The sequence below is a fragment of the Suricata suricatta genome, chromosome 12 (genome assembly GCF_006229205.1).
Source record: "Suricata suricatta isolate VVHF042 chromosome 12, meerkat_22Aug2017_6uvM2_HiC, whole genome shotgun sequence".
NCBI lineage: Eukaryota > Metazoa > Chordata > Mammalia > Carnivora > Herpestidae > Suricata > Suricata suricatta.
In genome coordinates, this window is record NC_043711.1 from 14,748,604 (window position 1) to 14,775,800 (window position 27,197).

At 49.8% G+C, this 27,197-nt stretch overlaps 1 protein-coding gene across 1 annotated transcript in view; it reads left to right on the forward strand.

Moving 5' to 3' along the window:
- The window catches only part of EXOSC7 (exosome component 7), a 35,669-nt gene that overhangs the window by 4,229 nt on the left and 4,243 nt on the right, over positions 1 to 27,197 (forward strand). Inside the window, exons 2-6 of the mRNA XM_029917245.1 lie at positions 6,191 to 6,292; positions 6,589 to 6,683; positions 15,838 to 16,003; positions 21,536 to 21,606; positions 26,574 to 26,697. Of these exons, the coding sequence (XP_029773105.1) occupies positions 6,191 to 6,292; positions 6,589 to 6,683; positions 15,838 to 16,003; positions 21,536 to 21,606; positions 26,574 to 26,697 (558 nt within the window). The remainder of the gene's footprint in view (positions 1 to 6,190; positions 6,293 to 6,588; positions 6,684 to 15,837; positions 16,004 to 21,535; positions 21,607 to 26,573; positions 26,698 to 27,197) is intronic.

The following is a 27,197-nucleotide window of genomic DNA, read 5'->3' on the forward strand; positions in this document are numbered from 1 at the left end:
GAAGAGGGAAAGTTCTGACCCCTCCACCCTTATGTACCAGTTTTCTAGACTTTAAACAGTGTATGATATGTATTGTATTTTTATCTTTTCAGGCGGTATTTTTTCCCATATAGATTGTATAGGTTCAGTTAGAACCCTATTTGCCTTTCTTTGTACAGCTTCTGTGTTACTAACTTGTGTCTCAAACTGTTTTTTTCTGTTTACAATATTCAGGAATTGGGGGACAGATTTCAGAATTTGCAGAATCTAGGATTTATCTTCTTTGGAGTGTGCTTAACTGGCTAGAGGTGCGTTTTCTTCATGAGAAGACATCGCTACCCTCCATCGCAGCCTAGTGATTCTGACACCCCGAAGTACCTTTTACTCAGCCACAAAGTACAGCTTCCCAGGATTTACCCGGACCTTCTGAATCAGAACCTCTGGGGCTGGAGCTGGAGAATGGACATTGTCATAAAGTGTTGGGACCTTTTGATGCAGCCAGCAGACATTGGCCCGTGGGCAGACCCCTGGCCTGTCCAGCTGAGAATCTGCTGCGGAGTCTCTGCTCCCGCCTGCCTGAGGTCACGTGGTCTCGCACTGTGTTTGCAGGAGACCCTGGAGCCAGATTGAGCAGGGCTCCTTTCCCAGCTCTGCCATTCACTGCCAGAGGGGTTTTACCTGAGTAGCTGAGCTAAGCCCCCTCACCTGCACCCCCCCCCAGGTAAAATGAGAAATTCTGGGGGCAGAATGGAGTTGTGAGGAATGATGAGATGAGCAAATATTCAGTGCCTGTGGCATGTGGTCAACCCTGAAAAAACACTGGCTCCTTTGTAAGTTTGTTTTTTCCATCAGAAGTATGGCTTTGTCCTAAACCCCAGCCTTCACAGTGACCCCGTTAGGGGTTCAACCTGTGGCTGTTGAGATTTAAGCTCCTTCAATTTGCAAGGCTAGAGATGATTGAATTATCTCGAGAGAAGGGAATTGTGCCAAGGGCTAGGAAGTCCCTAGGGAGCTCCAAGGCACCACATCTCATGGGCTCCGGTGTGGATCACAGGGGCTGCGCAACTGCCTGTCTGTCTGTCTGCCTGTCTGTCTGTCTCTGGGAACACCTCCACTTCTCTCTCCTGAAGTGTATCCCTTCCCTGCAGCCGTCTGCTGTCCAGCTCCCCTCCATCTGGGAATAATCTGTCCCCTGCCCCCTGCCTTTCTTCTTCAGCCTCCCTCCACACCTGACGTGTGAGTTCCTCTTTAACTCCCTTCTCGAGCATTTCCCAGGTCAGAGATCTCTTTCCAAGGAGAGAATCCTATTCGTGCCTGAGGAGCCGGTTGCTCTCTGGATCGTGAACACCTAGCTCTGGCTCAGGCTGTTGGAGGTGGATGGTGACTCGGTCGTTTGGCCTCAGCAGGCACGATAGGCTTTCCACAGGTCTGCTTACCGGTGCTGTGACCATGACCTGGTCATTGGGCTGGCCTGTGTAGGTTTAGACCAGGCCTTCTTGATGGATTAGCCTCAGCAGGAGGCATTCCCCTTGGGGCCTTGTCAGAACCATGTTATGGAATTTTTCTTGGCAGTTGAGGGAGGAGTAGCTCAGCTGATGGTTTCAGTTTCTTTCCTATGGCTCTGGCTGCCGTCATCAGCATCGTTGGAGGAACAGCGGGGAGGGGAGCAGGGCTGAGACTGGCCTTCAGCTGTGAGGTTGAGCAGTCGATACTTAGCTGCTCAGTCTGGCCATGCAGAGCTGGAGCCAGCCCCCAGGACTCCTGATTTGGAGACCCACGCCCTCTCTGCGCTCGGGCACTTGGCGAGGTGAACGGAATCCCTTCCTTGCAAGGGAATGCGGGACCACTCAGAAGGGCTTGGAGGGGGAATGTGGATCAGCGTCTGGTTTTGCCTGCTGTGACTTGAGCTGGGGCCTGCAGAGGTGGATCTACTGTGGTCCTTCTAAGTGGGGTCGTGTGCCAGTAGTGGTGGCACCCCAGCCTCCGTTCTCTAGCAGCTCCGAGGTGTTGGACACGTCAGAGGGAGGTGCTGGGGGGTTAACATCCCCACCGGAGGCACAATATAAACCTCCCCAACACGTTAGATTAGTAGAGCCCACTTGTTAGCTTCGGTTAGGGAGCGATAGGACTGGGTTCCCTGGGTGTGAGGAAAGGAGCTCTGGGTGGAGTCACCTGTACTTCCAATCTGTCACAAACAGTGAGACTGGCGCCTCAGTGACCTCATCCGTAACCTCTCTTTAGGGCTGTTTTCGAGGATTTGGTGAGCTGATAATGCACCCCGGTAGCAGTAGCAGGGAACTGCGGAGGGGGCGTTCTGCGCCTTACGGGATGGACGGACTCCAAGCTGTTGAGGAACTAACTTGCACAAGGTCACAAAGCTGGTATGTGACAGGCGAGTTTAAATAGAGGCTGGAGGGGACTCAGCCACACCCACACGCTCAGCTGGGAAGAAAGTCCCTGGGAGCCACCCCAGCCCCCTCTGCCGAGAAGGACGGGACTCCACTTGGTGGCAGCCGCCTGCACTTGTTGGCATCTGTTGATTTTTTGAATGGAGCTTTCATTTCTGGGCGGCCCCTATTTAAATGTTCACACAGGGATTAATTCCTTTGCTTCTGAATACTACCGGAGAATAAATATTTTGGTTGAGCATCTGGCTCTGAGCCAGGCCAAGCAGGTGGGTGATTTTTAGGCCTTTTATGAGGAATGGTAGGTTAAAAAAAAAAAAAAGTTGTTGTGGGTGCAGTGATTCATGGACTGATTTGTTTGGGTTTTTTGGTTTGTTTTTTCTCTTATTCTCTTAGGTATTTTTATTGTTTTTGTTTTATATATATATATATTTTATTACATGCTGGTGAGTGGGGGAGGGGCAGCAGGTGAGAGAATTCTTTTTTTTTTTTTAGTTTATTTATTTATTTTGAGAGAGCACGGAAGCTTGAGCAGGGGAGGAGCAGAGAGAGAGAGAGGGAGACAGAATCCCAAGCAGGCCCCACACTGTCATCACAGAGCCTGACGCAAGGCTCAGATTCATGAACCAAGAGATGGCGACCAGAGCCGAACAAAATTAAGTCAGCTGTTTCACCGACTGAAGCACCCAGGTGCCCCAGAGAGAGACTCTAAAGCAGGCTCCGTGCTGAGTGCAGAGCTTGACATGATGCTCAGACCTACGATCCTGGGATCATGACCTGAGCCGAAATCAAGAGTTGGATGCTCAACTACCTGAGCCACCCAGGCGTCCAGTGCTTTATTTTTATCAAGGAAAAAAACAAACAAAAAAAACTATGTGCATCCTTGGACAGGAAAATTTGTAGCATTTTGTTCATCTCTTATTTGTCTACCTGAGTCCTTCCCATAGAGACTTACCCAGGGAGCAGAGATTAAATTTAAAGGTCGGAAAGGCAGTACCTGGTGAGGCCCAGTTTTCTGGCCCCTCCCAGTCCCATCTTGGAACAAGCGGGGATGTCATGACAAAGGATTGTGAGACTAGGTCTTTCCAGAGAAGTGGTATTCTGTTTTTGTTTTTGTGTTTTTATGTTTTATTTATTTTTGAGGGGCAGGGGAGGGTAGAGAAAAGAGGGAAACAGAATCTGAAGCAGGCTCCCGATGCAGGGCTCGAACTCACGAACCATGAGAACATGACCTGAGCTGAAGTCAGACACTTAACCAACTGAGCCACCCAGGTGCTACCCAGAGAAGTGGTATTTTAAAGCCATAGTGGGAAGCCTGTCACCTTGTGGCCTCACTGCATCCAGCGTCCTGTTCTTCATCACTGGGACCAACCGGCATGGGTGGCAGTTCATCCTTTGAGCGAGGCCTGTGCTCACGCCTGTTGCCCAGTGAGGAGATGCAGGAGGCCATGTGCAGTTGTGGTTAAGAGCTCTGGCAAGGGGTTTGGGTCCCAGTGCTCCTTACCAGCTGTGTGACCTTGGCCCAGCCATTTAGCATCTTTCAGCCTCTTTCCTCATTGGTAAAATGGAATGAAAAAAAAGCTCTCTTATAGGATTATTGTGAGAATTAAACCTGTCAACTGTGTAGCTGTTCTTAGCACATATCTTGGTATATGCTAGGCTCACTTAGGTAGTAGCCACTATTCGTTTTTGCAAATAATTGTGGCTGTCTTAATTTATAGGTCCGTAGAATTAGAGCAGCACTTTTGAGGCCGTCTGATTCAATGTCCATTCTTTTAACAAAGGAGGGAACTAGTCCAGAACATCTTGTCCAAGGTCAGGCAGCTAGTGTGGCAGGACCAGGCCTGGAGCCCATGACTAATACTTACAGTGATTGATCGATTTGATCGAATCTTACCTGCAACTCAAGAAGGAGCCTTGTACATGATGCCTCTCTCTGTGCCCTGTTGACGTCACGGGTCACGGAGTTATTCCGCATACCCAAAACGTAAACGGGTAGTTAAAAGTAGCCAGGATGTGGGGCACCCAGACTGGAGTACACACAGGTACGGATGAACCTCACGGGGGTAGGAGGGAATAACTGAGCCACACTGAAGGAGGGGGAAGACGATGTGGGGTGGGCACTGTAAGGCTAAAGACAAAAAGAACTCTACAGCAGTACTGTCCTCCACTAGTAAATTTGTTTCTCGCAGGAGTATGGCTTAGCAATCCTGAACTACGACATGAGTATGCTAAGATTTAACAACTACATAAATACATTGTGGATAATGAGAGCCAGCTGTCTGAGAAAGAAGTTGCAAATAAGACGTGGAGGAAGGTTAGAACCAGCTATCAGGGCCCCTTAATAGCCGCGTGGAGAGAAGAGCTGTATGGGTTAGTGCTGCGTGGGCGAGTGTAAGTCTACATAGTTATTGAGCTCTGTCTGCTGAGAAGGTCTGGAAGCAATGATACCCTGGTAGCAATGGACTTGCTTATATCCAGATCCTGGTTTTTAAAGTACCATTCTTCAGGGGCGCCTGGGTGGCTCAGTCAGTTAAATGTCCAGCTTCGGCTGAGGTCATGATCTCATGGTTTGTGGGTTCGAGCCCCACGTGGGGCTCTGTGGTGACAGCTAGCTCGGAACCTGGAGCTGCTTCAGATTCTGTATCTCCCTCTCTCTCTGACCCTCCCCTGATCGCACTCTCTCTGTCTCTCAAAAATAAATTTAAAAAATTAAAGTACCATTCTTCAATAAAAGGAACCGGGACTCCTCGGAGAAAGGGCTGATCCCAGGGCTGGGGCAGGGAAAAATACAAGAGCCTAGAACTTCTTGTCTTGTCAGAAGTGAAGATGTGCTCGACAAGGTCGCAGGCATGTTGAAAGAATGCAGGAACCAGCCCAAAGGAACCCCCAGTTGCCAAATCTGGAACACTTCGGGTAACAGGATAAGTGGTGAAATCCTGGATTATGACTGCAGCACAAAGCAGCTGTCTGTGAGATGCACGAAGAGAAGTAAATAATGGAAGAAGGAAATAACCCGGGATAAGGGACAGGCAGGACGTGGGTCACCCTGAAAGGCGTCTTCAGCAGAGGTCGGCATGCTTTCCTGTAAAGGGCTAGATAGTGAAGATTTGGGGCGTGCGTGTTCTGAGATCTCTGTCACAACCTCACAGCTCTGCCGTGGACAACCCCAGCCAGCGGGCCTGGCTCTGCTCCAGCAAGACGATTTACAGAAGCAGGTGGCCCTCGTGTCCAAGTGTGCTGTCCCTGTTCTACCCTGTTCTAGAGAGTGCCGGGGGTAGAGATAATAGTGGGTTTTGTTGTGGTGGTGGTGGTGGTTGCTGTTTGCAGAATAGATTTTGTTAGGGTGCGGGAGGGCTACGGCTGAGACCATTGGGCTCTGGCTCCGACGACACATGCTTCCTGGTCTGGTTTTGGACTTGCAGACTTGGAAAGGAGCGGCTTGCTTCATCTCTTCTTTCAATTGTGTTTGTTTTGTATGCCTGTTCGGCATAGTGGGATGTGGTGTGGACTTTGCCCTGGGACATACCTGGGTCGAAACCCAGTTTGTTCTCAACAGCTGTGGGATCTCGCCTATGTGGTTACACCATATCCATCACGTCGCTTTACTTTTGAGTCTTCATTTCCTCACGCGTAAAATAGGAATATCGTTACCAGCCACAAGGACAGAGTTTTGGATGATTTGCTAAGGAGGAAAGGGATGTTTTACTGCCTGGGTCTCGAGGCGGGAAATGGCGTGAATAAGTTTAGGAGTCTTGGTGGTTTGGTTGTGGTGGTGTTAGGACTGGTGTGGTTATTGCCCTTAGGAAGACCTGCGCGTGGATGGCCGTGGCTGTGAGGACTACCGATGTGTCGAAGTGGAAACCGACGTGGTGTCCAACACCAGCGGGTCCGCCAGGGTCAAGCTGGTGAGTACCGCAGCCACAATCCGTGCTCAGGGGGAGGATGGGCAGGTCCTAGGGGACCAGCTGCGGGCCCCTCGGGGCTTTGGAGCATGTATATTTCTGGGATGAATCCAGGACCCAAGCCAAATTCTGGGAGGGTGTCTATCTAGATCTGAAGGACCCTTTACCTTTTCACTTCACAAGCTTCTCTGCTCTGCTCCTAAAGGAGTCCCCCGAGGGCACAGTCTGGGAGAGGAAGGAGGCGGTTGGGTATCTGGCCACCTGCCCTGAATGAGGACTGATCTTGCACGCGTCTGCAGGGTCACACAGACATCTTGGTGGGAGTGAAAGCAGAAATGGGGACGCCGAAGCTGGAGAAACCAAATGAAGGTTACTTGGAGTTCTTCGTTGACTGGTCAGTACCACGATGTGTTTTTTTGTGTTTTTAATTTATTTTTGAGAGAGAGAGGGAGCAGAGGACGGTCAAAAAGAGAGGGAGACACAGAATCCGAAGACAGAATCCGAACCCACGAACTGCGAGATCATGACCTGAGCCGAAGTCAGACGCTTAACTAACTGAGCAACCCAGGCACCTCTAAAGAAAAACGATTTAGGGGCGCCTGGGTGGCTCAGTCGGTTAAGCCTCCGACTTCAGCTCAGGTCAGATCTCACATTCGTGGGTTCATGCCCCGCGTCAGGCTCTGTGCTGACAGCTAGCTCAGAGCCTGGAGCCTGCTTTCAGTTCTGTGTCTCCTTCTCTCTCTGCCCCTCCCCCTCTCATGCTCTGTCTCTTCTCTATCAATAATAAACAAAACATTAAAAAAAAATTAAAGAAAAAAAAAAGAAAAACGATTTAGAAGATTTGGAGGGGTGCCTGGGTGGCTCAGGTGGTTAGGTGTCCAGCGCTTGACTTTAGTTCAGGACATGATCTCACAGTCATGAGATCAAGTCCCGCCTTAGGCTCCTTGCTGAGTGTGGAACCTGCTTAAGATTCTCTCTCTGTCTCCCTCTGTCGCCCCCCCCACTTGTAGGTTCACCCTTCCATAAATAAATAAATAAAGGAAAGAAAGAAAGAGAGAGGGGGAGAAAGAAAGAAAGTCAGTCAGTCAGTCAGTAAGTTAGATGATTCGGAGCCTGGGCCTCTGGTTTCCTTTGAGCTCACTTTTATGTTGTGTTAAGTCACCACCCTGCGGCCAGCAGGTATTTCCTGCCCTGTGGCCAGCAGGTATTTCCTGCGCTCCTCCTGTGCACCAGGCACTGGGATGTGCAGAAGGCCTTGGCTCGAGTTCTGCCCTCGTCCTAGTCACTGGCCCGCGCTGGCCTTGTCCTGTTAGAGAAAGGAGGGTATCGCAGCACAGGATTGTGATCCGATTCCAGTGAAACAGTGGGCGTCATAGTGCTTTGAGAAATTCAAACATAGATAAAGAAGGATCATTTGGTCCGAAACGTCTTGTGTCTCCTCCTGCTCTAGTTTTGCAGAAAACTTTTCATGACTTGATTGGCAGAGCAGGGACAAGGCCGGCCAGGTCACCTGACAGATGGAGGGAGTGGCAGCTAGGCAGGCAGCATGGCTGCTGGGGAGAGCAGGGCCTCCGCTGCCTCTGCAGCCAGCTGTGTGATCCAGGCTAGTTACTTAGTGTCTCTGTGCCTAGGTTTCTTTATCTAAACAACAGGGGTAATAGTACTGTTGTGATGATGAAGGAATGAACTAAGGCAGAGTGAGTGCCAGCACCAGGACTGGCTCCCAGTGGCCTTTCCGTGCGTGTTCTTCCTCCCCCCTGCTGCTTCCCCTTTCTCTGGCCCGGGGCTTTTTAAACCTGGGCTGCTGGCACAGTCCCATCTGTCTGTAACGTCGCATCTAACTAGGTGGTGACGGCAGGGTTTCTCGAGGTGGGGGAGGCTCTCTATTAGCTCATGCCGGGTGCAGGTATATAATATCAGCTCTGTATTGGGGTCCCCAAGACCACCCCCATATTTGGAGATTTGCTGGAAGGACCCCAAAGACTTAGCATATAGCTGTACTCACGGCTAAGATTTATTATAGCAACAGAAATGTGGCAACGTGTGTGATGATTCTGCCCACGAAAGCCCATTATAGACTCGGCCCCAAGATTTTCACTGGGCTGGTCACATGGGCACCCTCTGCTTAACATATACCAAAGTTCCCGAATCCTGGAAGGAAAGCAGGTACGCACTCGATCATATTATTTGCACAAATAGTCCAGGCACAGCAGACCACAGTTCACTGTTGACTGGGAGCACTCAGAGTCAAGTTCCCAGATGCCAGCGAAGGCCCACCTGTCAAGCAGGCCCTTCGAAAGATAGCAGCCTTGGGCCCGCTGTGTCTGCCTTTCCGGCATATATGCCAACCCCCGTTTACAAGGTGAGTTAGAGTCGTCTGGTCTTCTTCCAAACTCAGAAGTTTGCCCTCACGACATTCCTGTGACAGAGACGACCACCCTTGTTGAGAGAGGGTAAGCGAACCTCTGGGGTCCCAGACCCGGTAGTGCTGCAGGATTCTCGCACAGATAGTCGTGACACCGAGGCTTTTTCTTTCCAGGAAGCAACTTTTGTTCGTGCTGGCACTGCTCAGTTGGGTTCGTACCCAAAGAACTGAGCGCCCGCATCACATGGCGTTTTTTTATACGTTTTCTATTTCTCTGTCTCCCATACATGGTAACACACAAACACATGCAGTCTAATTGAGTTGTCTCAGTCTACAAGGTCATGGGAACTGTAGGCACCTGAGTGCACATCCAGGTGCCCTTGAAGTCTTCTCTCCTCTTTTTCTCCTTAGCGAGGGGTCCCTACCACCGTAGTGCTGGCTCAGGCCTCTCTGACCCTGAGTCTTGACTTGTTACTACGTTGTGCAGCCCGCAGAAGCCAGCTTCCCAGGGGTGTTGTGCTCAGAGTTCTGAGAACATATCTGTGTTCAGCTTTCTGGCCATTGTTCCTTCCAGCCCATTCCTGAAAGACACCCCCACACACATACCCGAGCTGTCTCCTCTTCTGGTTGGACCCGGCTGCCTTTGCCAGTGAGTCGTCTGGTGGGTTGGCTCATCCTTTAAGCTGCCATGGATGGTGGTGACCCTGTTCGGGCCTCCGGCTGATCCCTTTGCTTTTGGTGGGAGAAGAAGGTCTCTCCTGGGGCGCCTGGGGGCTCAGTTGGTTAAGCATCTGACTTCGGCTTAGATCATGGACCTGTGGTTCGGTTCGAGCCCCGCATCGGGCTCTGTGCTCATAGCTTGGATCCTGGTGCCTGTTTCAGATTCTGTGTCTCCCTCCCTCTCTCTCTCTCCCTCCCTCTCTCTCTCTCTCTCTCTCTCTCTCTCTGCCATTCCCTTGCTCACGCTCATGCTCTATCTCTCAAAAAGTAAATAAACATAAAAAAAATTAAAAAGAAAAGGAAAAATGTCTCTCCTGGCCTTGACCTGCCTGATTAAGTGTCGTAAACAGTCACCGAGGAGCAGGCGCCGTGTGTGGGGAACTGCAGCTTGCTCTGCTTCGCTTCCTCCTCCCTGTCTGCTGCCTCCTTCATCTTAGGCAGACCACAGGCAGTCAGCCAGCCACACCAAAGGGAGGGCATTGCCCTCAGATGCTAGGTGTGGGGGACACATTTCATTGTGGCTCTGTGTCTGAACATGACTCCGGGTGAGCCTGCTGTTCCTGTCCCAGCTGTGAAGGGAGGGAGGCTCCGGGCGGGATGTGGCTGGGAGCTGCCTTTTCCCAAGACCCGGCTTCCAGGAGTGGCTTCCCCGTCTCGGCTGAGCACGGCTGCCAGTTCCTCTCTTCTGTCCCCTTGTAATCTCAGGAGACCCTCACCAGGCCCAGAAGCTCCAGCTCCCAGGGAGCCTCCTTGACTCTTTCAAGATGGAGAGTCTCAAGTGACACACTTTTGTGTCTTTAAGCAGCTCAGTGATTGTGATGTAATCACCATGAGAAATTCACAAAATCTCTTATTCCTTCGGAGAAGGGAGATGTTGATTTACCAAGCATTGTGGACTGCGACCTTTATTGAAACCTCATCTGAGTCTTCAAAGAGCAGCCTTTTTTTCCTTAATGTTTATTTTTGAGAGAGACAGAGAGACAGAGACAGAGTGCCAGCAGGGGAGGGGCAGAGAGAGAGAGAGAGAGAGAGAGAGAGAGAGAGTGCCAGCAGGGGAGGGGCAGAGAGAGAGGGAGACACAGAATCCGAAGCAGGCTCCAGGCTCTGAGCTGTCAGCACGGAGTCCAACATGGGGCTCGAACTCACGAGCCGTGAGATCATGACCTGAGCTGAAGTCGGACACTTAGCCCACTGAGCCCCCTGCCCCCAGGTGTCCCAAAGAACAGCTCTTAATTTCATAAACAAACAAACGCCTTTATTCCCATCCAGTGACTACGAATGTGGATGTGCCCGTCACTGAGGGTTTTACCCATCAACCCCTTTTGCAGGAGAGGCCAAGGCACTAGCCCATCCCCGGGCTGAAGCCGAGGAGTTACCCACCCAGGGCAGGGTGGGGCTGCCAGTGTGAGCCCAGCTTGACTTACCAACACCTTCCAGGGTGATTAGAGAGCTGATTGCTTTCCCACTAACTCATCTACTCCGGTTTTGTCCGTGTGGAACAATGCATGGCACCTGGGCCTTCCACCCCATCATTTTCCCTGTGTCTTGGGGATGCTTCCCTTTGGAGGGGGTACTCAGCTGTACTGTTCCTGATCCCCATCCCGGTGGAGCAGTAAAGCCTCGGTGTTCCTGAGCACTGGCCCAGGGATGCCTGGCAGCACACTCACCAGAACTGGGAGCAAACTCCAACCTTCTAACTCCTGTCTCCTGCCCTTGGTTTGTTAGTTGTAACCCGAGACCAGGCTGTTTTAAGTAAGAACTTTGAAACTTTGGGAAAGATGGTTTCTAGCTGAAGCCGGGAGGAGGGTGAGAGTTGAGTGAGCTGGTGTGTCACTACCACTAGGTGGCGGTCTGTCTAGTCTCTGCTCTGGCACCATGTCGATGAGGGTTAGGAAGTGTGGTTTAGCTTCCCCCAGAGGCTTCGGTTTTTCACAGAGGGAGCTGAGGAGAGCATGTTTCATTCATAGACATTTTGGTGTGCTCAACACTTGCTACTTCCCAGTGGGATCTTAACTACTTTTCGATATGATCACTCGTGTTTGTCACTAATATTGAACCAGAAGCTTTAAGCCCTGAGTTGGTGGAAGGAGCCACTTGATCTCTGCTCCTCAGTGCTTAGTGCTGCTTGAGGGGGTCCCTGTTTGTGCCTGGTGGACTGGGGTGGCGGGGGAACAAAGCAGACAGGCAACTTACAGAACTCATTTGAAGCTCGCTCTACTGTGAAAGTCTCCAGAACTGATAACTCTCCCAGAAACTTACAATGAACAGTTCAAAATGTGCTGCTGTTCCCGTCCCCACTCATAAGGCAGCTTCTGTGGGCTCAGTAACAAGCACGCGTGCACACAAGGGAATGGGAGGCATTGGGACCTGCCGCAGGGCCACTTGACTGACTCCTGCAGGGGTAAGGCCCAGAGCTAGCCCTGCCCTGCGGACCTGCTAAATCACTGTCTTCTGTCATGGTCTCGGCCTGATCTGGCTATGAGACTCTGGATTTGCAGGCTAGATGGATCACAAGGGAAACAATGGGCTAGTGTCCGAAGTTCTGTCTCAGGTAGACATGGATGGCCTTGATCTCACTCTACCCCAGTTAAACCAGGGATGTGCCAAGCAGGAGGAGCAGAGTAGAGGTGATGACTCAGGAGGGGTGGAGACCTGGGCAGGGTAGCGTTCCCAGTAGTTGTATTAGTTTATTGGCTCAGCAAGCAATTTCCCAACAGTCCTGGAAGAGGGCCTCAGTCATACTTTCAGAAGGATCTGAATTGTTTTTGGCAATTGTGAATATAGAAAGCACTTGGTTTTATGCCCCAAACCCTGAGCGTACGCTCCCCTGCTGAAAGAATGTATTGTGATGCCCCCCGAGCTGGGGCCAGGATTACCGCCTGTGTGCTTTCTTCCTCTCTTTTTTAAACTTTGCACTTAGTAGAGAAGCTTTTTATTTAGGACTCCTTTGGTCTGCATTCCTTGACTCCAGTATTTGTGGTCTAGCAATAAATCCTAAGACCAGAGCATCCATTCATTACCTTGACTCATGTTAGGCTATAAGCCAGGCGTGCCGAATTCCACGTTCAGCGAGAGTCCAGTGCCGCCTCGCAGATAAGGGCTGGGCTGCCTGGCTGGGAGTCCTCCCCACTGCCTCGTTGTGTGAGCTTGGACAAATTATGTAACCTTTCTGGGACTCCATTTCGTTTTCTGTAAAATGGGGTTGGAAACAGCAGGGTTTTGTGAGAACTGATTGAGCTGGCCGCTCTAACGTGCTAAGGATGGTTTCTAGCACATAGTAAACATTCAGAAGAGCTGTTGAAGTTTTCCTCCTTGTGTAATGAGAGGGTCTCCCCACGTCCTCCCGTAGCCAGACCCCGCTTGTGAGCTTCTTCTTTCACCAACAGAGTTTGTTTTCAGAGGTGAGTTCAGGTGCCCCTGGAGTGGCTGGGAAGTTTGTCAGTCTCCCTCACGGATCACTGATCACAGGTTGCTCTTCAGATGCTCTTCAGCTGGCCCCTGCGGGCATTCGGCTTCTCGTCCTCTGAAATGGTCTACGTCTCCTTCCACCTCTTCTAGGAAGTGTCCTTGTGCTAGCAGCACCCCTAGTGATGAGGGGGGACCCTCAGTTCCCTTCCCCAGCCCTGCTCTTCACCCTTTGGTAGAATATGGGGTCTCTCGCTTTTCCTGTGTTACCTGGAGTTACCGAGCCCCAGCGCCCGGCCCCCGACAATTCCCTTTCTTTTTCTCAGCCTCCTCCCCAGGGTCACTCCGGGGGCGCGGGCACCCTCCAGACACAGGAGCTTTTCATGGTCTCATGAGCCTCTGAACCTTCCTGTCGGCCTGGTTAGCCGCTGTCCTGGGAGTATAATGTGTTTAAAAAAAAAAAAACTTTTAAAATAGGAAAAATTCCCAGTTTAAACTCACTCAATGTCAAGAAACAAAACAAAACAAAACAACAGTGGGGCGTGGTCTTATGGGTAGCTGAATTTAGCCAGTTGGACCCGGGAAGTTCTGTAAGCCAGCCCTCTGGGCTGTAGAAGAGGGAATGCATCAATCCCTGAGTAATTAATTAGTCACACCCAGGAAGGTGTGGCCCACTGCAGTCAGGAAAAGGGACACATTTTAAGCATTAGCACCTCCTGACTAGATTTGTTTACTCAGGTCTATAGAGATGTGTTTTTAAACACTTAAAAGATAGATTGTGATATTGATGAGTCTGTAAATTAGAAACAGCTTTTGTTTTGCTGGCTGTGCAGAATTATTAAGTTGGTCCTTGGTAACGATTATTTCACCACAAATGAGCTGCTTTTCATGGCTCAGTGCCTGGGTCCAGCAGAGGCAGTGAGGGAGTGGCGGTCATGAAGTTTCCCCGGGGGATTTTAAATTTGGGCTCTGCTGGCTCATAGAGGTAAGGGAAGACGACATAGAGGAGCAAAGTTATACAGTGATACATTCTGATTATTTTAGGGGTCCTTACACCTATATGAGAATGGTCTAGACAAAAGGGATGTTTAAATACAGTGGATGAGATTTTTAGCATTCCACAGGTAGGGTAGGCACAGCCTTGAGCCTTCTCGTGGGTTTTGCTTTGCGTGGAATCCCCCTGCCTGTCTGGAGCCTGACCCACTTCTGCTCACCTTCCGGTTTGAGGTCTCCTGTGGGCCCAGCACGGGTGGGCATCCTCCCCAGCCCTACCGCTGCTGTTTGGTCCCCATCATGAAGCTCCCCGACTTCGTGGAATTGCCAGCTTGGGGCCTGCATCCATCCATCTTGCTCAGTTTCTCTGTCTCCAATGCCTCACGTGGAGCTCATACCTTCTAGTTGGAGGAGTGCATGGACCAGAAAGCTTCAATACATGATTTTGTAGAGACTGTACCGAAACCGCTGGTTTGTTACTTTTCTGGACTCTTCATTACAGCAAACTGATTATTAGAATGGTTACTTACCTCAGAGATGCATATGATGTATTGAGAGTTTGTTTTTATTGAGCCAAAACCCTCAAAAGTTTCCTGTTAAATGCTTTTGCATAATAAGTTATGCATAATAGGCTAAATACTTTTGCCTGGCTGGCTCAGTCGGTGGAGGGTGAGACTCTTGACCTTGGTGTCATGAGTTCGAGCCCTGTGTTGGGTGTAGAGATTGCTTAAAAATAAAATCTTAAAAAACTTCATAAATGTTTTTTTATTTATTTTTGTATTTATGTATTACTTATGTATTTATTTAGAGAGAATGCATGCATGTGTAAGTGGGGAGGGGCGAAGAGGGAATTAGAGAATCCCAAGCAGCCTCCAAGCTGTCAGCACAGAGCCTGACACAAGGCTCAATCCCGTGAACCACAAAATCATGACCTGAGCGAAAATCAAGTGTCAGATGCTTAACTGACTGAGTCACCCAGGTACGTCCCCCCTCAAAATACTTTTTTTTTTCTTTAAGTTTATTTATTTATTTTGAGAGAGAGAACAAGAGGGTTCTGTGTGCTGACAGCAGAGAACCTGATGCAGGGCTCAAACTCAACAAACCTTGAGATTATGACCTGAGCCAAAGTCAGAGTCGTCTTTTTTTTTTTTTTTAATTTTTTAATGTTTTACTTATTTTTGAGAGAGCGAGAGAGACAGAGAGAGACAGCTTGAGCAGGGGAGGGTCAGAGAGAGAGAGGGAGACCCAGAATCTGAAGCAGGCTCCAGGCTCTGAGCTGTCATCACAGAGCCCAACCCAGGGCTCAGACTTACGAACTGTGAGATCATGACCTGAGTTGAAATTGGACACTTAACGACTGAACCACCCAGGTGCCCCTCATGGTGGATTTTAAATGAAAACTCGAGGGGCGCCTGGGTGGCTCAGTCGGTTAAGCCTCCGACTTCGGCTCAGGTCAGATCTCACATTCATGGGTTTGAGCCCCGAGTCAGGCTCTGTGCTGGCAGCTAGCTCAGAGCCTGGAGCCTGCTTCTGGTTCTGTGTCTCCTCCTCTCTCTACCCCTCCCCCTTTCACGCTCTGTCTCTCTCTGTATCAAAAATAAATAAAACATTAAGAAAAAAGAAAACTGGAGATGGTATACCTAAGGTGGCCCCTCCAGTCTGGTACCGCTTAACTCTCTAGGCTTCTTGGCCTCCTGGGCCTGCCCGAGAAAAGTATTCTGTCAAGATAAGAGAATTAATTATTACTGGCCAAAGTTCACTTTACTCTTGTTCTCTTGTGTCTCTTTGGATAAAGATGGCTTCTGTTAGAAGTTGGGGGAGGGGCGGGAAGGGGAGACCTCCGTTACACACAGTGACAGATCCAGGCACGGTGCCAGTCTGGCTCATTGCGTGTGTCTGGAGGCTAGAAGAGTGGCAGGTGCCATGCCCCCCTCGCTTCCGTGACTTCCCTTGCACAGGCGCTGGCCCGTCCAGCATTCCACAGGGAAACCGGAACAAAGCCGTGCGCCTCTGCTCTTTGTCTCTGAGAAGACTCACTCAGCTTTTCTGTTGCCCTTCTGTGTAGTTCAGCCAACGCTACCCCTGAATTTGAAGGTCGAGGAGGTGATGACCTTGGCACGGAGATTGCTAACACCCTCTACCGGATATTTAACAATAAGAGCAGCGTTGACCTGAAGGCCCTCTGCATCAGTCCCCGGGAGCACTGCTGGGTCCTCTACGTGGACGTGCTGGTACGTGTCATGTTGCTGAGCCGGCCGCACGCTCTGCTTCTGGCGGAGACTGCTTGGCCTACTTTCCCTCCTGTGCTTTTTCCCTCTTCAAGTGGATGCTTTCAACTCCCAGGGTGAGATTAGATGGAAAAAGAATGATGTCCTATAATGATTTTTATTTTTTGTCATTTTTTAAAATTTACTTATTAATTTATTTTGAGACACAGAGAGAGAGAGAGAGAGAGAGCATGCATGTGCATGCGATTGGGGAAGGAATAGGGAGAGAGAATCTCAAGCAGGTCCCATGATGTCAGCACAGAGCCGGACACGGGGCTCAAACCCACAAACCATGAGATTACGACCTGAGCCGAGATCCACAGTCGGACGCTTAACAGAGCGAGCTACCCAGGCGCCCCTGTAATGAGTTCTTTAAATTAAATACAATATATATGTCGTAGTGTACATATAATACCATCCTACGGTAAGATCACAATCCTGTCATGGTAGCACCTAAAATTATCCACCGAGCTCGTCAGGGAAGAAGAAAAGAACAAGAGATGCTTTCTAGGTGGTACCAGACGGAGGTTTTGGGCAGAAATTAGGCAAGGTGGCAGACTCTTGTACATAGAGTGGGGATGAACTCTTTCTATGCATTTTCATTTAGCCCTTATGACTTCAGCGAGCGGGCACTACTATTTGGCCCATTTACAGGTGAGGGAACTGAGGCTCTGAGAGGTAAAGTGACCGAGTGCAAGAGGTCTCAGCCTGTGAGTAGTGGTGTTGGGACTCAAAGCTGAGTCTCTTTAATGCCAGTGCCTGCTCTTGACCTCACAGAGCCATCCCCCCTTGAAAGGAGCCTGTAGCCTGCGTGCAGTGTGTTCCTCGCCTCCCGGGGAGGACCCTGACACCCTGCATCCTTCTGCCCCGATTCTGCTCCCACAGGAGCCTCTCTAGTCCAGCCTCCCACTTCCTTGCCCATGTTTTCCCTCCCGGATGCTCCTCAGCCTGGCTTTGGCCCCTGGACGGTACCTTCTCGTGCAGCCGTGATTAATTGTGCCCTGTGCTTGTTCGTGTAAGGCAGGCTCTTGCTGGGTCTGTTTTCTTCCTTTTAGTTAAAGGTTATGAACCTTGAGATTAGTGACTGCATCTTCCCCTTCAGATCGGGGTCACAAGGCGAATCCATTAACCATACAGATTCTTTAATGGATCTAAGGATAAAGCAGATTCTGTGGCCTGGGAGGGACCTTCCTGACGAGGGGCAGCCTGGCTGTCTCTAGATGTTGGCCCTGCATGAAACAGGGTAGGGCTTTCTGGGTACCTTTAAATCACTTAGATAATGGATGGAGCACCTGCAGGCCTTTCCTTTTAAGACTCCTCACGTTTGGCTTTCTTCTCTCATGTTTTTCTCCAGGCTCTGTTTATTTTTGGAAATGAGACATGAACTTTTGAAATCTTGTCATCCTCAGAAAAGTCTTGAATGAATTAGGAAAGCAGTTTTTGAAATTCGGGTATTAACGAGGCAGATCCGTTTGTGTCCATCACGTAATCGCGTCTGGGGAGGGTTCCGCTTCTGTGAAAGCGAATGTTTGCCTTCAGCCTCGGTGGGGAGGGGAACGTGCCTCGTGCACTCGAGGTGGAGATGGGGTTTTTGTTTTCTCTCACATCTGAAGATGCACAGAATACACCCAGTCCGTGTTTGAAGCAAGATGGTGGAAATCCAGTCTTATCACTGGAGTTGCAAAAGCGAACGATTCTCAGTTTATTTTTACCCACTGGTCCGGAGAGTCCTCAGGCAGAGCCCGACTTTCTACCAGATATTCGCTGGGCAACTTCGCATGTTTTCATGCCTTTACTGAAGGTGCGTTTGCTCGAAACCCATTACAGTCAGATGATCCCCCTGTTTCGGTGTTCTGCTTTTTACCTCAGTTGGGTTACTGTATGAGTAGAAATGTACCTTCCTGGACGCTTCACTCTTCTTTCCTCTTCGCACTTCTTCAGTGGCCCGGTTTTGACTCCGACTGGGAGAGCTGTGAGGACTTGGTCACACTGACACTATGCAGGTGACCTTTGATGGGGAGACCGTCACGAGGTCTTATGTTGAGTCCCGGGAGTGGCTGGCATGTGGTCCGTGGCTCTGGGCATGGGGAGGGCAGGGGGGATGGGGGAGCGAGCGCAGCACCTGGCAGCTGGCCGGGTGGTGCCGGGAGGCGCCAGGCCCGTGTGTCTGAGAGGAGGGTTGAGGGGAAGTCCGGTAGGAGCAGGTGTTTCTTGGGGACATGTGTTTTCTACTTGTGCTTCCTAGCAGTATTACTGTTTTGCAGGTTTGCCTTGGGAGAAGAAACCCCTCTGGCTCAATCAGTTAAGTGTCCGATTTCAGCTCAGGTCATGATCTCACAGTTTATGAGTTCAAACTCTGTGTGGGGCTCTGTGCTGACAGCTCGGAGCCTGGAGCCTGCTTCGGATTCTCTGTCCTCCTCTCTCTGCCCCTCCCATGGTTGCTTGCTCTCTCTCTCTCTCTCTCTCTCTCAACAATAAATAAATAAATAAACATTAAAGAAGAGAAGAAAGGAAAGAAAAAGAAAAGAAACCCCTCATTCCCAGAAGGTCAGCAGCATAAGTTGTGCTCTTCCCCTGAAAGAAGCATTCGAGAGTCTAGAGTCTGTGCACCTGACAGGGGAAGGTGTGCTCGTGACCGGTGTGTCCTCTTCTCCAGTTCTGCTCCTTCGCACGTCTGCCCCAGGAGGGGTTTTCGCCCTAGAGAGGGTGGACGCCCACGCCCTGCGCCGGGACCACAGTCCAGGCTGTCTAACGCTAGACGTCCCGCGCCTCCCGTTCTCTCCTGGCTTGCCTGGGCCTGTTCACACACCCGGCCAGGCTGCTTCGGGTCTTCATATCGCGCCCACTCTCCCCGCCTCCTGGCTGTACCACAGTGTTTAGCAGAAAGATTCTTGCTAGGCCACAGCTGCTTGGCAGCAAGAGAGGAAGGTAGGGCCTTTGAGCCCCTGTTGTGTGCCAGCAATGGTAAGGATGTGACCTCATTTAATCCTCACGACCTCCCAATAGAGAAACGTGACTTGGCTTTCCTGGCGGGGAAACTGAATCCCAGAAGGCACATGGCCAGCAAGCGGCAGAGAGGAGCGTCAGCCCCACAGCGGCCCACATGGCTTACCGTGTGGCGCGCCGTGAGGAGCCTGGGCAGGCGGACCTGAGGCCTGGAGCTGCCTTCACATCCATGGGGGAGGGCAGGCTAATGGGTGCCTGCCCTTTCGGGGGGCCCTCAGCAGATAGGGTCTAGCACTGTGCCCTTTTGATTTCGTCTCTTGTTGCTAAGCCAGGATGCTATGTCAGGCCACTGTGCCATAAGTGAGAGGGCTTCTGTGTCCCCATCTGCCAAGTAAGGGTGGGTAACCTGCTCTCCAGGTCCTTCTTGGCTGGGAGGCCCCATGGCTGCTAGGGCGGACGTCAGCATTTCATTAGCACTTCTTCTGCATGAAGCAGATCCTGTGGAAGAGCAATGTGTGAAACGGCGGCCTTCAGCCCAGGCTGATCACCAGGGCCACCTCGAGACGAGTCAAGTGCACATGCCAGGGTCTCATCCTGCATATTTCTTTCTTTTTTTTAAATTTTTTTTAACATTTATTTATTTTTGAGAGACAGAGAGAGACAGATCATGAGCAAGGGAGGGGCAGAGAGAGAGGGACACACAGAATCGGAAGCAGGCTCCTGGCTCTGAGCTAGCTGTCAGCACAGAGCCTGATGTGGGGCTCAAACCCACGAACTGTGAGATCATGACCCGAGCTGAAGTCGGATGCTCAACCGACTAAGCCACCCAGGTGCCCCGTGCATTTTTCTTTCTTTAAAAAAATTTTTTTAAAGTATGTTCATCCATTTTTGAGAGAGAGCAGGAGCTGGGGAGGGGCAGAGAGAGAGAAAGAATCCCAAGCAGGCTCCACACTGCCAGCATGGAGCCCCATGCAGGACTTGATTCCATGAACTGTGAGATCATGACCTGAGCAGAAATCAAGAATAGGCCACTTAACGGACCAAGCCACCCAGGTGCCCCTCACCCTGCAGTTTTCATAAGCTCCCACCAGGCTTAGGGACCTGAGCTGTCGTCACTGCTGCGGCCTGCATCCTAGGCTGTGAGGACGGCCATGGGGAAACAAAGGAGCAAACTGGTCATCGTTGGAAGCACTTAGCTAACGCTTCCTGCGTGCTTGACACACTTCTGGGAGCTTTACAAATATTAATTCATTCCGCCTTTGTGACAACTCCGAGACATAGTTGTGATTTTTGCCCTTCCGGAGGCACAGAGAGCTCAGGTAGTGCCCCGATACTGGTGAGCACAGGATCCTAGCAGACCGGCCGACTCATGAGCCCAGCTCTTAGCTGTGCGGCAGTGCGTCTGAGCCAGCGCAGAAAGGGGCTAGTCATGTGCTAGGCGAATAGGCTGCAGTGACAAAGCCAGGCAGTGGTAAGGCTGGGGGGCGGGGAGCGGAGGTCATAGTTTAGTGAGCAGTAATTATACAGCATGGATGGGGGCGGGGAAGGGCGGTGTCTGCATTGGAGGTGAAAGCTTAAAGAGGAGTTAGAGATTGCCCTGGGCGCAACTGAAGGTGTGAAGGAAACGGCCGGGTTCTGAGTTGAGCTGGGAAGGCCCAGGCTCAGGGCCCGCCTGCCTCCGGAAAGTGATCACCAGGCTTTCTTCCCAGCAGCCCTTCGGCTGGGCCCTGAGGAGAAAGGAACAGACAAACCTGACAGGATCCAGCCCTCGGGAGTCCTTAGTTCAGATGAAGGGGAGACAGACTCTAAAAAAAAATACCTGGAAATATGTGACTTTTCTTTCTACATGTGACTTCCACTTCTTCCTTGCTTGGGGCAGCCCAGTTGACTTTATTCCATAACCTCAGGCCAGAACGTCCCTGAAATGAAACCAGAAGGATGTGTCGCTTGCACGTAGTACTGTGCTTGAACCCGTCCTGCTGACTGAGCGCACGTGGGGGTGGTCAGTTGGCAAAAACCTAGTTTTTATTACACTTAAAGTGCAACCTGGAGCGTTTGTTCCATGTGTGAGCATCAGCTGTGTGTCGGTAATTACATACAGGAGGTACCCAGGCCAATAACCGTGACCCTGGCAGCTGCAGTTCTCCCTGCCTCTGTGCTGTGTGGGTTTGGAGGCCAGCTGGATGGCAGCACAGAGGGAAGTCACACTTGCAGTGCAGTCAGGAGCCATTTGGGATGAGTGAAGGTGATCGTTTCCTCTTTGAGTGCAGACCCAGCTGGCTGGGGGACTGGTGAGAGGAGACCCACCACAAGCCAGGGCCGGTGGTGACCTCACCCATGGGGCCCAGGCCAGCACAGCCCCCAAGGTGCTTCTTGCAATTAGGGTGACGCCCGGAGTGTCAGCCAGGAGAGCAGCTGCTTGTTCCTTTCTTTATTTTGTAAACACTCAGTCAGTATTTCTTAGGAACCAGTGTCCTTTAATTGGGATGATACTTAGAGCAAGAAATGACCCTTGCTTTTCCTTCCCGCCCCGCTCCCTGCCTCCCTTAGCTGCTGGAATGCGGCGGGAATCTGTTCGACACCATCTCCATCGCTGTGAAGGCTGCGCTCTTCAATACCAGGTGAGTCTTCCTGGAAACAGCTGCGTAGGCCTGCAGAGAACCCGTGCGGACACTTGTGATGGGACACTCTGCACACTCCTTCCAGAGCTCCCAGGGGAAGGGATCAAGGGGCTTTAGCACGAAAAATGGCAGCCTTTAATGGTAAGCTCCAGGTTTCGCAAGATAAAACTAAACATATGCATATATTTCTGTATTTGTTTTTTCTGTTCTTATTTTCATAAGTAACCATGTCCCATGTAGAAAGATGTTAGAAAACCACAGAGAAACAAAAAGAGTGGAAACCAACCAGAGGTCAACAGTCAAATGCTGTTACTGGATAAAGAACCTGGGGGGCATGGGTTTTGCCTGCTGTGCGCTCTGCTGCGCCCCCAGCACCAGGAGCAATGCCTGACGCAGAGCGGGTGCTCACTTACTCCCCGATCGGACGCCTGGATGCTCTGGACGCAGGGCAGCAGCCTGCTCTCGGGGGGAAGAGCAGGAAACGGGCACGCCGCCGTGGCTCGGCTCCCCGGCCCGCTGAGCGGCAGGGGCTGCTCACTCGGCCTTCTTGGAGTCGGCGTTTCCTCTGACCGGTTGATCCTGTCACCTTCTCCCCTTGCACGCACCAGCTTCTTTGAGGAAAGTTCGCAGCATTCCAAAATAAGCACATGGGTGGTGATGTTTGTGCCGCGAGAGAGCCTACACCGAGGGATGGAGGATCCTGGCTTTTAGATAATGAGGCTCTGAGGCGTCTAGGGTTATAGTCTAAGGAGTTAATTGGATAAGTAAACAAGGGTATTACTCTAGGATGTTCATCACAGCCTCTTCGTAGTGGTGAGCAGTTGGAACAACTGAGTGTCCCAACACAGGGGATCGAAATCCTGCACGGAAAGCCAGTCACTAAACACAGGCCTCTCGTCTCGTTTGTTTTGTTAATTGTTACTTTTGGTAACTTTTCTATTTAACATGTCTGGATATCTATCTATAGATAGATGCTTTTGGTAACTTATATTTAATATGTCTGGATATTGATAGATAGATAGATAGATAGATAGATAGATAGATAGATAGATATGTCCCAAAATGGTCATTGTGATTCTTTTCCAGGGTTCCTGTTATAGGCAACTTAACATTCATCTGTATTTTAAAGGTTTTCTATGATGAATTTAGACTACCGGAGTAATTCAAATGATAACAAAAAGCAAAGTTAGATAAATTTAGATGACATTGCAGGATGGAGTATTTGATGAGAATGAAAGCCGAGCTGTGCCACTGGCCTCCTGGCCAAGACCAGTCAGGAGGCAGGCCAGGCACTTGTGGCCACCGTGGGGCCCGAGTACCAATGCCATTTGTAGCAGCCTGTGCTCGGGCTCTATCGGAGAAGAAGGGAAGCGGCCGTCTGTCGGAACTTGAGCTTCAGAAAGCACTCCCCATCTGCCAGCTGGTTTTCCACGGGCACCAGGGCAAAAAGAGAGAGTAGAACCAGATGAGGCTCGAGGCTGTCAGGCTGTGGGGGGTAAGTGTTGGGCAGGCTGTGCGCCAGGATGTTAAAACCCAGCTGCTCAGGTTGGGGAGGACACCTGTCCTGCATGTAGCCTGGAGTCTCATCCCCAGAACAAGAACACCCTCCAGGTGGCAAGGAATATGGCCATGTGAAGCATAGGCTCCCTGGGACACGGAAATACCTCTTATCCAGTCCTGTTCTTTAGAAGGACAGAGGCTCTTCTGTAGCCCTTCAGCGGAACTATGTTGTGGCCAAAGTGTCCAGAAGGAGTGTGTGTCTGTGTGTGTGTCTTTATTTTTTAACATAACCGAACCAGATTCAAACAGATTATCTGACTTGTTCAAACAGGGTGTTACTTAGTACTCCCACCCTGGGTGCCCTTGACACAGAGACTTTCAGCCAGGGCAGACCCTAGCAGGACCCCTCAGCTTCTGTGGACATTTCCTGGCTGCGGCTTCTCTGCTGTGAATGTTGCCTTGTGTAGGGACAGCCAGCAGGGCTGGAATCGTAGACGGCTTTTGTTAGAGGAGCAGGGAAAAGCACCAACACTTTCCATTAGGGAAGCTGAACGGACCAGCTCTTCCTTCTGGCTGCCCCACCCCAGTGGAGATGAATGGACTCTGCAGGTTAAACGTATTTTCCAGCGCCAGGCCTAAGAAACAACGTGGCCAGGCCCCCAGAAGCCCTCCCACCCTCCTCCCCCATGCAATCACTGTACCCGCTGAGGTAGAATGGTTTTGTACTTGATATAAATGAAATCACGCAGTGTGTTTTTTTGTGTGTCTGCCTCGTTCACTGAGCATTATGTTTTGAGACACCCGTGTTGTGGCCTGGAGTCATCATTTGCTCTCGTGGCGTGCTGTTGCATTGTGACCGTGCCACCGTTGATTTATCCCTTCTGCTGTTGATGAGCCTGGGCAGGTTCCAGTTTTCTTGGCTATTACAAACATGAACATTTTTGGATTTTTCTTGGACATATTTACCCATTCCTGTTGGGTACAGGTGAGAGTTTTGGACCATAAGGTATGGCTGTGTTTGGTTTAGTAGAAACACCACAAAACAGTTTTCTAAAGTGCTTTTACTGGCGGATATGCCCACCAGTGTTGTATAAGCGTCCTGGTTGCTTCGTATCTTTGCCAACTTGTAGTGGTTTTTATTTTGTTTTGTTTTGTTTTTTGCCTTTTTAATATCCGCCCTTCTGGTGAGTGTCTCTTGGTATCATATTGTTTTAATTTGCATTTCCTTGATGAATATTTAAGTTGAGTACCGTCTCGTATGTTTATTGACTGCTTGAATAGCCTCTTTTATGAAGTCCTGTTCCAGTTTTTTGGCCTTTTCTTCTGTTAGGTTGTCTTTTATGTCTGGTAGGAATTTTTTACATAATATGCCAGCTTATATGTACATGTGTGAGTGTACACACATTTGCAAATATTTTTCTCCATTCTGGATTCTCTTTTTAGCTTCTAAATGATGTCTTTTGACAAATAGAAGTTCATATGTATATATTTTTTTAAGTTTTGAAACATACAGAGGGCCGTTGAGAAGATGTTTTATTCTGCTTCGTGCTGATTACACATGCGCTTCTGAAAGTAGAGCAGCAGCATGATGTGGGAAAATCATTCCATTCCAAATATCCCTTTAGTCCAGATAAAAAATAATCCATCAATAAGTGCAGCTTGTGTGCAGAGGCCCTGGCCAATGAAATTAAAGAGGTCAGGGTTATCCCTTTTGACAACACTGGAGACTACCCCCCCACCCCACCCTGCTTTGGGGTGTCTCTACTAGCTTAAATAGCTCTTTCCAGAATAATGGAATGTTAGCTATTGATGTTCTCTTAGCCCTCAGGCTTTCTCATCAGCCTTAGTGGCATTTCTTAGTACCTTTGGGAACACGTTCTTCACTTCCATGGCTCTAAAGATGTTAATTTGGATTAGTGTGTATCTAAATATGGAGCAGACCGACACATTGACGGTGTTATGGACAGGGACTCCTCCGCACTTGCCTAAGTTCTTAGTGAGCCAGGCTTTATCTTCGTCATCTGTGTACTGCCAAGAGGTTAAAAGTGGAAAGGTTGGTCAGTTGCAGAGATTATACGGACACACGTACATTCTTTGGTTTTCCAGCCTCTCTGCCTTCATGTAGGCAGATGCTGACGCCAGCAGGGGTGCAGAGCACACGCTGCTCCTGGGCCCAAAGGCCTGCAGTCAGTCTTTGCTCCACCAGTTGTTACTGCCTGTGACCTTGAACGAGTGATTAAATCTTAGGCAGTAAATGAGTCCCTCCTTGTGTCAGTTAGTGTTAGACTCTGAGGATGGGGAGAGGGGGACAGCATTGACCATGGCTTTGTCTGTCCTTTTCTGTCTTTGAAGAACATAACCCAGTAACAGGCAATTCAAATGTCCAACGCTATCAATTTCATTGCTTTTTTTTTTCAATGAAATAATCAATGTGGAAGGATTCCAATAAACTCTAAAGGATTACCCAAATATAGGGTATTATTTTACTGTAGTGTATTTCATAAGCACACATAATTTTACATATTCAGAATATCTTGGATATAAAGGCCTCCAGTGTCAAAGAAGAGTTTCTGACTAACAAACGAATTTCTGCATGAAAGTAACAAGATAAAGACCTAAAAGAATGTCCTGTAACTCATCACAAAATAACTCATCCCATTCACTCACAAGTCCCTCACACCCTGTGTAATTTAAGCATGAAGGGATTCACTCTGAGGTGAAGATTCTTTGCCTTGTTCATCAACGGTGCAATATAAAAATCTGTGTGCCGGATTTTATAATTCTTCAGAAGTTTGCAGTTCTCAGCACAACGGAACCTATCATTTTTTTTCTCCTGTTACGGTAAGCCCTTTTGTGTCCTGTTCAAGAAATCTTTGTCTACTCCAAGGTCATGAAATTAGTTTTAGGGTTTTAGTTTCTCTTCTAAAAGCTTTATTGTTTTATCTTTCCCCTTTATCTCTGTAGTCCATTTGGTATGGATTTTTATATATGGTATGAGGTAGGGATTAAGATTCCTTTTTTCCCCCCATGTGCATGTCTGATTGACCAAACGTCATTTTTAAAAAGACCTCCTTTGGGGGTGCCTGGGTGACTCAGTCAGTCACCCAATGGCTTAGGTCATGACCTCACGGTGTGAGTTCGAGCCCCACATCGGCCTCTGTGCTGACAGCTCAGAGCCTGGAGCCTGCTTCAAATTCTGTGTCTCATTCTCTCTGCCCCTCCCCCACTGTGCTTTGGCTCTCAAAAATAAATAGTGTGAAAAAAAAAAAAGACCTCCTTCCACTGCTCTGCAGTGTTGCCTGTGCACCCTTGTCGGGGATGGTAGGGATGAAGTGACAAAGTACAAGCCGAGTATGACTTCTCTTGGGAGGCACAGGAATTCTGACCCCAATTCTCGATCTCAAGAAAAAGAAGTTCTCTTTCTTCCTCACTGCAAGTGGGGATTTTGATTGTGCTTCTGCTTCCAGGATACCAAGGGTGCGTGTTCTAGAGGACGAAGAGGGGTCCAAGGACATTGAACTCTCAGATGACCCTTATGACTGCATCCGGCTAAGTGTGGAGAATGTCCCCTGCATTGTCACCCTGTGCAAGGTATGTGGTCATAGCTGGTGGTTTTTGACTTCCTTGCAAGTGTCCTTCAACCCCCCCCATTAAGGTTACTTAATAGATTGAGGAGTTACAGCTTCACAAATCATACAGAAGTAGCTTCAATCCAAATCCAACAATCTGGTTATGTTAGAAGCCACAGTCTGAGCAACTTTTTTTCATTTAATTTTATTTTTGATTGTTTTCACTGATGGCGGCTCAGGGCAGCGCGGGTGCGCCATGGTAACGGTAGCCAGAGTTTGCGAAGCTCCTCCGTATGAGGCATTTCACTGAAACCCCCTGTGTGCACATTTCCCTTAATCCCCTCTGTGCTGATGAGTAGTAACGGGGAGGGGGCAGGGCGATTGCTGTCCCCTCTGTGGGCGGCAGTGCCCGCATCTGTGAAATGAGGGGTTGGAGCAGGACCTGGGCATCTGTTGGGTCAAGTGTGCTTTTTACGTTAGCGCCGAGACCTGTGGAACCCAAGCCTGGGCCGCAGCTGCCGT